A 14,582-nucleotide genomic window follows, 5' to 3' on the forward strand; every position below is an offset into this window, starting at 1 on the left:
TGGCCAGACTCCAGTTGTTGTTTTCTACCCTCTTCTACTTCTGTCTCCCCTACTAGTTAGTAGTTTTATTTACAGGGGGACCCAACATTGTATACAGTACACACTACACACACTAGCTAGGCCACACACACTAGGGCCATACATTCTGCATTATCTACACACACCCAACACACTATATATAGTAACCTTGTAACCCTCCCTCCCTCCCTGCCTCCCAGGCCCCAACCATGTGTCCCTGTTCAAGGCAGATGGAGAGCTGTCGGACCTCAACAGTAAACTGCTTCTCTACTACACTCCTCAGGTGGGTGGCTCCCTCACAGGCTCCTCCCAGACACAGGCTCCTCCCAGAACACAGTTACAATGTACTAAAAACAAGTAGTAATGCTGTAGTAACAACAGGTAGTAACAATGTACTAAAAACAACTAGTAACGCTGTAGTAACAACAGGTAGTAACAATGTATTAAAAACAACTAGTAACGCTGTAGTAACAACAGGTAGTAACAATGTACTAAAAACAACTAGTAACGCTGTAGTAACAACAGGTAGTAACAATGTACTAAAAACAAGTAGTAATGCTGTTGTAACAACAGGTAGTAACAATGCACTAAAAACAACTAGTAACGCTGTAGTAACAACAGGTAGTAACAATGTACTAAAAACAAGTAGTAACGCTGTAGTAACAACAGGTAGTAACAATGTACTAAAAACAACTAGTAATGCTGTAGTAACAACAGGTAGTAACAATGTACTAAAAACAAGTAGTAACGCTGTAGTAACAACAGGTAGTAACAATGTACTAAAAACAAGTAGTAACGCTGTAGTAACAACAGGTAGTAACAATGCACTAAAAACAAGTAGTAATGCTGTAGTAACAACAGGTAGTAACAATGTACTAAAAACAACTAGTAACGCTGTAGTAACAATGTACTAAAAACAACTAGTAACGCTGTAGTAACAACAGGTAGTAACAATGTACTAAAAACAAGTAGTAATGCTGTAGTAACAATGTACTATAAACAAGTAGTAACGCTGTAGTAACAGGTAGTAACAATGTACTAAAAACAACTAGTAACGCTGTAGTAACAACAGGTAGTAACAATGTACTAAAAACAAGTAGTAACGCTGTAGTAACAATGTACTATAAACAAGTAGTAATGCTGTAGTAACAACAGGTAGTAACAATGTACTAAAAACAAGTAGTAACAACAGGTAGTAACAATGTACTAAAAACAAGTAGTAACGCTGTAGTAACAACAGTTAGTAACAATGTACTTAAAACAAGTAGTAATGCTGTAGTAACAACAGGTAGTAACAATGCACTAAAAACAACTAGTAACGCTGTAGTAACAACAGGTAGTAACAATGTACTAAAAACAACTAGTAACGCTGTAGTAACAACAGGTAGTAACAATGTACTAAAAACAAGTAGTAATGCTGTTGTAACAATAGGTAGTAACAATGTACTAAAAACAACTAGTAACGCTGTAGTAACAACAGGTAGTAACAATGTACTAAAAACAAGTAGTAATGCTGTAGTAACAACAGGTAGTAACAATGTACTAAAAACAAGTAGTAATGCTGTTGTAACAATAGGTAGTAACAATGTACTAAAAACAACTAGTAACGCTGTAGTAACAACAGGTAGTAACAATGTACTAAAAACAACTAGTAACGCTGTAGTAACAACAGGTAGTAACAATGTACTAAAAACAAGTAGTAACGCTGTAGTAACAATGTACTATAAACAAGTAGTAACGCTGTAGTAACAACAGGTAGTAACAATGTACTAAAAACAACTAGTAATGCTGTAGTAACAATGTACTATAAACAAGTAGTAATGCTGTAGTAACAACAGGTAGTAACAATGTACTAAAAACAAGTAGTAACAACAGGTAGTAACAATGTACTTAAAACAAGTAGTAACGCTGTAGTAACAACAGGTAGTAACAATGTACTTAAAACAAGTAGTAATGCTGTAGTAACAACAGGTAGTAACAATGTACTAAAAACAACTAGTAACGCTGTAGTAACAACAGGTAGTAACAATGTACTAAAAACAAGTAGTAATGCTGTAGTAACAACAGGTAGTAACAATGTACTAAAAACAACTAGTAACAATGTACTAACTCTGTACTAAAAACAGGTAGTAACGCTGTACTAAAAGCGGGTAGTAACGCTGGAGCAACAACGGGTAGTAACGCTGGAGCAACAACGGGTAGTAACGCTGGAGCAACAACGGGTAGTAACGCTGGAGCAACAACGGGTAGTAACGCTGGAGCAACAACGGGTAGTAACGCTGTCATTAAAACACTTGTATTTGTCTCAGGCCTTCAAGAGTCAGATCTGTGTGGACCTGTCTCCTAACCACCAGTATGATGGCAGACTGACAGGCCACAGGGTGGTGAACTGGGACATCAAGGTGTGTTGCTATTCAATCTCCCTCTAACAGTTGCTACTGTCTTTGTTAACCAAGAGCTCAGTAAACTAGTTGGACCTGGCTCTGACAACATCACGGTGTTTAGGTGAGGGTTCCTCGAGTGACAAGACTTTGTCTGTGTGTATGTCTCTGTGTCTGACTGTGTGTGTGTCTCTGTGTCTGACTGTGTGTATGTCTCTGTGTCTGACTGTGTGTGTGTCTCTGTGTCTGACTGTGTGTGTGTCTCTGTGTCTGACTGTGTGTGTGTCTCTCTCTATGTATGTATGTATCTATGTATGTCTCTGTGTGTGACTGTGTGTGTGTATGTATGTATGTATGTCTCTGTGTGTGACTGTGTGTATGTATGTATGTATGTCTCTGTGTGTGACTGTGTGTATGTATGTATGTCTCTGTGTGTGACTGTGTGTATGTATGTATGTCTCTGTGTGTGACTGTGTATGTATGTATGTATGTATGTCTCTGTGTGTGACTGTGTGTATGTATGTATGTATGTCTCTGTGTGTGACTGTGTGTATGTATGTATGTATGTATGTATGTCTCTGTGTGTGACTTACTGTGTGTATGTATGTATGTATGTCTCTGTGTGTGACTGTGTGTGTGTATGTATGTATGTCTCTGTGTGTGACTGTGTGTATGTATGTATGTCTCTGTGTGTGACTGTGTGTATGTATGTATGTCTCTGTGTGTATCCCTGTAGGATGTGTTGAACACAGTGGGGGGAATGGGGGTTCTACTGCCCCTCCTGGAACAGGTGTGTGAGGCAGAGCAGGTGGAGGGAGGAGGTCAGGAGACGTCAGACCTGCTGGGACCAGAACTAACCTGTAGCTCCTCCTGGGGGCCTGTCGGCATGCTGCTGCCACTGGGCAAGTCCTCCGGTCAGTAGCCTGTACAGGGTCCAGTGTGTGTTTGTACTGCTGTATGTGTGTGTTGGAGATAATACAGAGACAGATATTATACTGTATTATCAACTGGGGGGTTCCAGCCCTGAATGCTAATTGGCTGAAACAGCATTTCAGCCATTTCAGCCACAATATACCCACAGGTATACTTGTTTACTGCTCAAATTACATTCGCAACCAGTTTATAATAGCAATAAGGCACCTCAGGGGGTTTGAGGTATATGGCCCCTATACCACGGCTAAGGGCTGTGTCCAGGCACCTTGTTGCGTCGTGCTTAAGAACAGCCCTTAGCCGTGGTATATTGGCCTTATATCACACCCCCTTGGGCCTTATTGCTTAATTAACCTACTTTGCAAGGTCAGTGGGTGTTAAAGAGCTACGTTACTGGGAATACTGATTGAATTGAGTAGTTTGGACATTTTGATTGTGGAAATGGTGCTCCGTGAACACTGATGAAGCGTTATCGTACTCAATAGGCTTATTTTACCTCAATTAATTTGTGTGTGTGTGTGTGTGTGTGTGTCAGATGGTCGGCTGGAGAGGAACAGTGTAGCAGCCTTCCTGCTGATGGTGAAGAATCTGATTCGTCATCACCCTGTCAACCAGGAGAGCCTACTGAACTGCCACGGACCCAGCATTATAGGAGCCATGCTCACTAAGGTACTGGCCCATTATAGGAGCCATGCTCACTAAGGTACTGGCCCATTATAGGAGCCATGCTCACTAAGGTACTGGCCCGTTATAGGAGCCATGTTCACTAAGGTACTGGCCCGTTATAGGAGCCATGCTCACTAAGGTACTGGCCCATTATAGGAGCCATGCTCACTAAGGTACTGGCCCATTATAGGAGCCATGCTCACTAAGGTACTGGCCCATTATAGGAGCCATGCTCACTAAGGTACTGGCCCATTATAGGAGCCATGTTCACTAAGGTACTGTCCCATTATAGGAGCCATGTTCACTAGGATACTGTCCCTTTATAGGAACCATGTTCACTAAGGTACTGTCCCATTATAGGAGCCATGTTCACTAGGGTACTTTCCCGTTTTAGGAGCCATTTTCACTAGGATACTGGCCCATTATAGGAGCCATGCTCACTAAGATACTGGCCCATTATAGGAGCCATGTTCACTAGGGTACTGGCCCGTTATAGGAGCCATGCTCACTAAGGTACTGGCCCATTTATAGAAACCATGTTCACTAGGATACTGGCCCGTTATAGGAACCATGTTCACTAAGGTACTGGCCCGTTATAGGAGCCGTGTTCACTAGGATACTGGCCCGTTATAGGAGCCATGTTCACTAGGGTACTGGCCCGTTATAGGAGCCATGTTCACTAAGGTACTGTCCCATTATAGGAGACATGTTCACTAGGGTACTGGCCCATTTATAGGAACCATGTTCACTAAGGTACTGTCCCATTATAGGAGCCATGTTCACTAGGGTACTGGCCCGTTATAGGAGCCATGTTCACTAGGATACTGGCCCGTTATAGGAGCCATGTTCACTAGGATACTAGCCCGTTATAGGAGACATGTTCACTAGGGTACTGGCCCGTTATAGGAGACATGTTCACTAGGGTACTGTCAGTAAACAATGGGAATGACTTAGATTTAAGTAGCAGCTAAAACCTGGGTCATGTTATTGTGTGTAGATGGTTATCCATAGTAGCTAATGTCCAGACCAGAGCATCATCATCCTACAGTACTGTAGTAGCTAATGTCCAGACCAGAGCATCATCATCCTACATTACTGTAGTAGCTAATGTCCAGACCAGAGCATCATCATCCTACAGTACTGTAGTAGCTAATGTCCAGACCAGAGCATCATCATCCTACATTACTGTAGTAGCTAATGTCCAGACCAGAGCATCATCATCCTACATTACTGTAGTAGCTAATGTCCAGACCAGAGCCATCATCATCCTACAGTACTGTAGTAGCTAATGTCCAGACCAGAGCCATCATCATCCTACAGTACTGTAGTAGCTAATGTCCAGACCAGAGCATCATCATCCTACAGTACTGTAGTAGCTAATGTCCAGACCAGAGCATCATCATCCTACATTACTGTAGTAGCTAATGTCCAGACCAGAGCATCATCATCCTACAGTACTGTAGTAGCTAATGTCCAGACCAGAGCATCATCATCCTACAGTACTGTAGTAGCTAATGTCCAGACCAGAGCATCATCATCCTACATTACTGTAGTAGCTAATGTCCAGACCAGAGCATCATCATCCTACAGTACTGTAGTAGCTAATGTCCAGACCAGAGCCATCATCATCCTACAGTACTGTAGTAGCTAATGTCCAGACCAGAGCATCATCATCCTACAGTACTGTAGTAGCTAATGTCCAGACCAGAGCATCATCATCCTACAGTACTGTAGTAGCTAATGTCCAGACCAGAGCATCATCATCCTACAGTACTGTAGTAGCTAATGTCCAGACCAGAGCATCATCATCCTACATTACTGTAGTAGCTAATGTCCAGACCAGAGCATCATCATCCTACAATACTGTAGTAGCTAATGTCCAGACCAGAGCATCATCATCCTACAGTACTGTAGTAGCTAATGTCCAGACCAGAGCATCATCATCCTACAGTACTGTAGTAGCTAATGTCCAGACCAGAGCATCATCATCCTACAGTACTGTAGTAGCTAATGTCCAGACCAGAGCATCATCATCCTACAGTACTGTAGTAGCTAATGTCCAGACCAGAGCATCATCATCCTACATTACTGTAGTAGCTAATGTCCAGACCAGAGCATCATCATCCTACAGTACTGTAGTAGCTAATGTCCAGACCAGAGCATCATCATCCTACAGTACTGTAGTAGCTAATGTCCAGACCAGAGCATCATCATCCTACATTACTGTAGTAGCTAATGTCCAGACCAGAGCATCATCATCCTACAGTACTGTAGTAGCTAATGTCCAGACCAGAGCATCATCATCCTACAGTACTGTAGTAGCTAATGTCCAGACCAGAGCATCATCATCCTACAGTACTGTAGTAGCTAATGTCCAGACCAGAGCATCATCATCCTACAGTACTGTAGTAGCTAATGTCCAGACCAGAGCATCATCATCCTACAGTACTGTAGTAGCTAATGTCCAGACCAGAGCATCATCATCCTACAGTACTGTAGTAGCTAATGTCCAGACCAGAGCATCATCATCCTACAGTACTGTAGTAGCTAATGTCCAGACCAGAGCATCATCATCCTACAGTACTGTAGTAGCTAATGTCCAGACCAGAGCATCATCATCCTACAGTACTGTAGTAGCTAATGTCCAGACCAGAGCATCATCATCCTACAGTACTGTAGTAGCTAATGTCCAGACCAGAGCATCATCATCCTACAGTACTGTAGTACAGTAGGACAGATAAACACAAACACGTTTACATATTGTCTCCCTTTTTAATCTTCTTCTCTTGTCGTGTTACATGGAGCATGTTATGAGAAGCACATTTCTGCGAAAGTAGACAATCTCATCTCTCTCTTCCTCCCCCGTCTCTCTCCCTCCCCGTCTCTCTCTCCCTCCCCCGTCTCTCTCTCCCTCCCCCGTCTCTCTCTCCCTCCCCCGTCTCTCTCTCTCCCTCCCCCGTCTCTCTCTCTCTTCCTCCCCCGTCTCTCTCCCTCCCCGTCTCTCTCTCCCTCCCCGTCTCTCTCTCCCTCCCCCGTCTCTCTCTCTCCCTCCCCCGTCTCTCTCTCTCTCCCTCCCCCGTCTCTCTCTCCCTCCCCCGTCTCTCTCTCTCCCTCCCCCGTCTCTCTCTCTCTCCCTCCCCCGTCTCTCTCTCTCCCTCCCCCGTCTCTCTCTCTCTCCCTCCCCCGTCTCTCTCTCTCTCCCTCCCCCGTCTCTCTACCCTCCCCCATCTCTTTCTCCTAGGTCCCAGGTAGTATGATGGATATGTCTGTTCTGATGGCGTGTCAGTTCCTGTTGGAGCAGGTATCCAGTGAGGAGAACAGTCCGTTGCTCCTGCAGCTCTACCAATACCTGCTATTTGACTTCCGCATCTGGAGCAGCAGCCACTTCGCTGTGTGTCTGGGTAAGAGCAGTCAGCCACTATAGCCTGGTAGCCAGTAGACTTCCACATCTGGAGCAGCAGCCACTTCCCTGTGTGTCTGGGTAAGAGCAGTCAGCCACTGTAGCCAGTAGACTTCCACATCTGGAGCAGCAGCCACTTCCCTGTGTGTCTGGGTAAGAGCAGTTAGCCACTGTAGCCAGTAGACTTCCACATCTGGAGCAGCAGCCACTTCGCTGTGTGTTTGGGTAAGAGCAGTCAGCCACTGTAGCCAGTAGACTTCCACATCTGGAGCAGCAGCCACTTCGCTGTGTGTCTGGGTAAGAGCAGTCAGCCACTGTAGCCTGGTAGCCAGTAGACTTCCACATCTGGAGGAGCAGCCATTCGCTGTGTGTCTGGGTAAGAGCAGTCAGCCACTGTAGCCTGGTAGCCAGTAGACTTCCACATCTGGAGCAGCAGCAACTTTGCTGTGTGTCTGGGTAAGAGCAGTCAGCCACTGTAGCCTGGTTGCCAGTTCTGTAGAGCAGTTGTTGGCTAAAGCACAAACAGATCTGGGAGGGTTATGTCTAGCGTGTCGTCCCTACAGTGTGCAAGACTATCCCAGTATCAACAGACTTTGGTCGGCTCTGTCAAAGCTAACTCTGACACTTTCATATGCATGTAGCCCAGGGACTTCTAGAGACAAGCTGAGACATAACCCTTTGGTACAGAGGGAATATATTATCATTGCTATTACCCACTGATACTGTATGAATCAATGCCCTCCAGGATGTAAGTCTGTACTCGTGACATCATATAAATGAATGCTGTTTTCCAGTGGTACATTTTCAGACTGCATTGTCAATAACATAGAAGTGAAGGACTTGTGTCCTAAATAGCACCCTATTCCCTATATAGTGCACCACTACTTTTGGTAGTGCCTTAAATAGGGAATAGGGTGCCATTCGGGACACAACCAATGTGTGTGATGTGTTGTCTGTGAAGGCCATGTCCAGTACCTCATATTGATGTGTTGTCTGTGAAGGCCATGTCCAGTACCTTAAATTGATGTGTTGTCTGTGAAGACCGTGTCCAGTACCTCATATTGATGTGTTGTCTGTGAAGGCCATGTCCAGTACCTCATATTGATGTGTTGTCTGTGAAGGCCATGTCCAGTACCTCATATTGATGTGTTGTCTGTGAAGGCCATGTCCAGTACCTCATATAGATGTGTTGTCTGTGAAGGCCATGTCCAGTACCTCATATTGATGTGTTGTCTGTGAAGGCCATGTCCAGTACCTCATATTAATGTGTTGTCTGTGAAGGCCATGTCCAGTACCTCATATTGATGTGTTGTCTGTGAAGGCCGTGTCCAGTACCTCATATTGATGTGTTGTCTGTGAAGGCCATGTCCAGTACCTCATATTGATGTGTTGTCTGTGAAGGCCATGTCCAGTACCTGTCGTCGGTGATCAAGGACGGGAAGCAGCGCATGAGGAAGAAATATGGAGTGCAGTACATCCTGGATACCATACGGACACACTACAGGTACCTCAACACCCCTTTACACTACAGGTACCTCAACAACCCTTTACACTACAGGTACCTCAACAACCCTTTACACTACAGGTACCTCAACAACCCTTTACACTACAGGTACCTCAACACCCCTTTACGCTACAGGTACCTCAACAACCCTTTACACTACAGGTACCTCAACAACCCTTTACACTACAGGTACCTCAACAACCCTTTACACTACAGGTACCTCAACAACCCTTTACACTACAGGTACCTCAACAACCCTTTACTATGGTAGTCATCATCTTAATGACACAAATGGTGAATTGTGACTTATCTATGCTTCTTAAAAATGATAGCCTCCATGTCGATGGCAAAAAAATGTATGATAGATGTATGTACATGTAGATGTCACTGTTGTTTGTATGCCTCCATATGTACATAATCTGATTTGTTCATCTCTGTGTGCCTGTGTGCTCTCAGTGTGGAGAAAGATGGCAGTCCTCTGTCTGATGAAAAGCAGACTGTTCAGATCTCTCTGTTCTCTCTGCTGAGAGACTTCCTGCTCAAGTGTCCTACTCCTGAAGAGCTCCACAGCATCTTGGCCTACACACTGGCTATAGGAGAGGAGCAGCAGGTACGCACGCCAACGTAGACATGCTTACTCCTTGTCTTTATTCAGAGGGTTTTTGGATCAAACCCTGTCCTTTCTTGAACCCTATAATTCCGCTCACATGTCTCTCTTCTTCTCAACCTCCCCCCTCTACGTCCCCTCTCCTCAACCTCCCCCCTCTACGTCCCCTCTTCTCAACCTCCCACCTCTACGTCCCCTCTCCTCAACCTCCCACCTCTACGTCCCCTCTTCTCAACCTCCCACCTCTACGTCCCCTCTTCTCAACCTCCCCCCTCTACGTCCCCTCTTCTCAACCTCCCACCTCTACGTCCCCTCTTCTCAACCTCCCACCTCTACGTCCTCTCTTCTCAACTCCCACCTCTACGTCCCCTCTCCTCAACTCCCACCTCTACGTCCCCTCTCCTCAACTCCCACCTCTACGTCCCCTCTCCTCAACCTCCCACCTCTACGTCCCCTCTCCTCAACCTCCCCCCTCTACGTCCCCTCTCCTCAACCTCCCACCTCTACGTCCCCTCTCCTCAACCTCCCACCTCTACGTCCCCTCTCCTCAACCTCCCCCCTCTACGTCCCCTCTCCTCAACCTCCCACCTCTACGTCCTCTCTTCTCAACCTCCCACCTCTACGTCCTCTCTTCTCAACTCCCACCTCTACGTCCCCTCTCCTCAACCTCCCCCCTCTACGTCCCCTCTCCTCAACCTCCCACCTCTACGTCCCCTCTTCTCAACCTCCCACCTCTACGTCCCCTCTCCTCAACTCCCCCCTCTACGTCCCCTCTTCTCAACCTCCCACCTCTACGTCCTCTCTTCTCAACCTCCCACCTCTACGTCCCCTCTCCTCAACCTCCCACCTCTACGTCCCCTCTTCTCAACCTCCCCTCTTCTCAACTCCCACCTCTACGTCCCCTCTCCTCAACCTCCCACCTCTACGTCCCCTCTTCTCAACCTCCCCTCTTCTCAACCTCCCACCTCTACGTCCCCTCTCCTCAACCTCCCACCTCTACGTCCCCTCTTCTCAACTCCCACCTCTACGTCCCCTCTCCTCAACCTCCCACCTCTACGTCCCCTCTCCTCAACTCCCACCTCTACGTCCCCTCTCCTCAACCTCCCACCTCTACGTCCCCTCTCCTCAACCTCCCACCTCTACGTCCCCTCTCCTCAACTCCCACCTCTACGTCCCCACTCCTCAACCTCCCACCTCTACGTCCCCTCTCCTCAACTCCCACCTCTACGTCCCCTCTCCTCAACTCCCACCTCTACGTCCCCTCTCCTCAACCTCCCACCTCTACGTCCCCTCTTCTCACCTCCCCCCTCTACGTCCCCTCTTCTCAACCTCCCACCTCTACGTCCCCTCTCCTCAACCTCCCACCTCTACGTCCCCTCTCCTCAACTCCCACCTCTACGTCCCCTCTTCTCAACCTCCCACCTCTACGTCCCCTCTCCTCAACCTCCCACCTCTACGTCCCCTCTTCTCAACCTCCCACCTCTACGTCCCCTCTCCTCAACCTCCCACCTCTACGTCCCCTCTCCTCAAACTCCCACCTCTACGTCCCCTCTCCTCAACTCCCACCTCTACGTCCCCTCTCCTCAACCTCCCACCTCTACGTCCCCTCTCCTCAACTCCCACCTCTACGTCCTCTCTCCTCAACCTCCCACCTCTACGTCCCCTCTCCTCAACTCCCACCTCAACGTCCCCTCTTCTCAACCTCCCACCTCTACGTCCCCTCTCCTCAACTCCCACCTCTACGTCCCCTCTCCTCAACCTCCCCCCTCTACGTCCCCTCTTCTCAACCTCCCACCTCTACGTCCCCTCTCCTCAACCTCCCACCTCTACGTCCCCTCTCCTCAACCTCCCACTTCTATCTCTCCTCTATTTCTACTCCCATCACTTACTCTCACTGTCCTCTTTTCTCCCCCCACTCACTCTCTCTCCCCACCCCTCTCCACCCTACCCCTCTCTTACCCTCTTTCTCTCTCCACTCCCTATATTCATCCAAATCACTTACTCTCCCCCTCCCTCCTCTCGCTCTCTCCACCCCTCGCTCTCCCCCTCCCCCCTATCGCTCTCTCCACCCCTCCCTCTCCCCCTCCCTCCATCCCCCCTCTCTCTCTCTCTCTCTCTCCACCCCTCCCTCTCCCTCCTCTCTCTCTCTCTCTCCACCCCCTCCCTCTCCCTCCTCTCTCTCTCTCTCTCTCTCTCCACCCCTCCCTCTCCCTCCTCTCTCTCTCTCTCTCTCCACCCCTCCCCTCTCCCTCCTCTCTCTCTCTCTCTCCACCCCCCCTCTCCCTCCTCTCTTTCTCTCTCCACCCCTCCCTCTCCCTCCTCTCTCTCTCTCTCTCTCCATCAGGTGGTGAGTGCATTAGATGTGGTTTACAGTCTGTTGAGGAGCAGCCCTCCCAGAGAGCAGGTCCAGGCTGTACTGTTGGAGTGGGGAGTAGAACAGCTCTACTGTCTGCTGCTCAAACCCAGCTTTGGAGACGAGGTCAGGGAGAGAGTCTTCAGGGTGAGTCAGTCTGCTGCATCACACCACCGTTACACTACCACCACCACATCACACTACTACCACCACCACATCACACTACTACCACCACATCACAATACCACCACCACACCACTACCACCACCACATCACACTACCACCACCACCACATCACACCACATCACACCACCACCACCACCACCACATCACACCACCACCACATCACACTACCACCACATCACACCACCACCACATCACACCACCACCACATCACACCACCACCACATCACACCACCACTACCACCACATCACAATACCACCACCACACCACTACCACCACCACCACATCACACTACCACCACATCACACTACCACCACCACATCACACTACCACCATATCACACTACCACCCCCACATCACACTACCACCCCCACATCACACTACCACCCCCACATCACATCACACCACCACCACCACATCACACCACCACCACATCCCACCACCACATCACACTACCACCCCCACATCACATCACACCACCACCACCACATCACACCACCACCACATCCCACCACCACATCACACCACGACCACCACATCACACCACATCACACCACCACCACCACCACCACATCACACTACCACCACATCACACCACCACCACACCACACTACCACCACCACCACATCACACCACCACCACCACATCACACCACCACCACCACCATTACACTACCACCACCACATCACACTACCACCACCACCATTACACTACCACCACCACATCACACTACCACCACATCACACCACCACATCACACCACCACCACATCACACTACCACCACATCACACCACCACCACATCACACCACCACATCACACCACCACCACATCACACCACCACCACCACATCACACCACCACCACATCACACCGCCACCACCACATCACACCACCACCACCACATCACACCACCACCACATCACACCACCACCACCACATCACACCACCACCACCACATCACACCACCACCACCACATCACACCACCACCACATCACTCTACCACCACATCACACCACATCACACCACCACCACATCACACTACCACCACCACACCACCACCACATCACACCACCATCACACCACCACCACATCACACCACCACATCACACCACGACCACCACATCACACCACCACCACATCACACCACCACATCACACTACCACCACCACCACATCACACCATCACCACATCACACTACCACCCCCACATCACATCACATCACGACCACCACATCACACCACCACCACATCACACTACCACCACATCACACTACCACCACCATCACACCACCACCACATCACACCACCACCACCACCACATCACACCATCACCACATCACACTACCACCACCATCACACCACCACCACATCACACTACCACCACCATCACACCACCACCACATCACACCACCACCACATCACACTACCACCACATCACACTACCACCACCACCACACCATCACCACATCACACTACCACCCCCACATCACATCACATCACCACCACCACATCACACTACCACCCCCACATCACACGACCACCACATCACACCACCACCACCACCACATCACACCACCACATCACACCACGACCACCACATCACACCACCACCACATCACACTACCACCACATCACACCACCACCACATCACACCACCACCACCACATCACACCACCACCACCACATCACACCACCACCACCACACCACCACCACCACATCACTCTACCACCACCACATCACTCTACCACCACCACACCACCACCACACCACCACCACATCACACTACCACCACCACACCACCACCACATCACACCACCATCACACCACCACCACATCACACCACCACCACCACCACATCACACCACCACCACCACCATTACACTACCACCACCACATCACACTACCACCATCACCACCACCACATCACACTACCACCATCACCACCACCACATCACACTACCACCCCCACATCACATCACACCACCACCACCACATCACACCACAACCACCACATCACACCACCACGACCACCATATCACACCACCACCACATCACACCACCACCACCACATCACACCACCACCACCACATCACACCACCACCACCACATCACACCACCACCACCACCACATCACTCTACCACCACCACATCACTCTACCACCACCACATCACACCACCATCACACCACCACCACATCACACCACCACCACACCACCACCACATCACACCACCATCACATCACACCACCACCACACCACACCACCACCACATCACACCACCACCACATCACACCACCATCACACCACCACCACATCACACTACCACCACATCACACTACCACCACCACACCACCACCACATCACACCACCACCACACCACCACCACATCACACCACCATCACATCACACCACCACCACATCACACCACCATCACACCACCACCACACCACACCACCACCACATCACACCACCACCACATCACACCACCATCACACCACCACCACACCACACCACCACCACATCACACCACCATCACACC

General features: G+C 48.9%; 1 protein-coding gene across 1 annotated transcript in view; it reads left to right on the forward strand.

The window, feature by feature from the left end:
• nbeal2 (neurobeachin-like 2) overlaps nt 1-14,582 on the forward strand; it is a 143,494-nt gene that overhangs the window by 73,314 nt on the left and 55,598 nt on the right. Inside the window, exons 20-27 of the mRNA XM_029746683.1 lie at nt 219-301; nt 2,328-2,420; nt 3,136-3,313; nt 3,865-3,998; nt 7,237-7,396; nt 8,797-8,899; nt 9,356-9,509; nt 11,851-12,006. Of these exons, the coding sequence (XP_029602543.1) occupies nt 219-301; nt 2,328-2,420; nt 3,136-3,313; nt 3,865-3,998; nt 7,237-7,396; nt 8,797-8,899; nt 9,356-9,509; nt 11,851-12,006 (1,061 nt within the window). The remainder of the gene's footprint in view (nt 1-218; nt 302-2,327; nt 2,421-3,135; nt 3,314-3,864; nt 3,999-7,236; nt 7,397-8,796; nt 8,900-9,355; nt 9,510-11,850; nt 12,007-14,582) is intronic.

This window comes from Salmo trutta, unplaced genomic scaffold (genome assembly GCF_901001165.1).
Source record: "Salmo trutta unplaced genomic scaffold, fSalTru1.1, whole genome shotgun sequence".
NCBI classification, from domain to species: Eukaryota; Metazoa; Chordata; class Actinopteri; order Salmoniformes; family Salmonidae; genus Salmo; species Salmo trutta.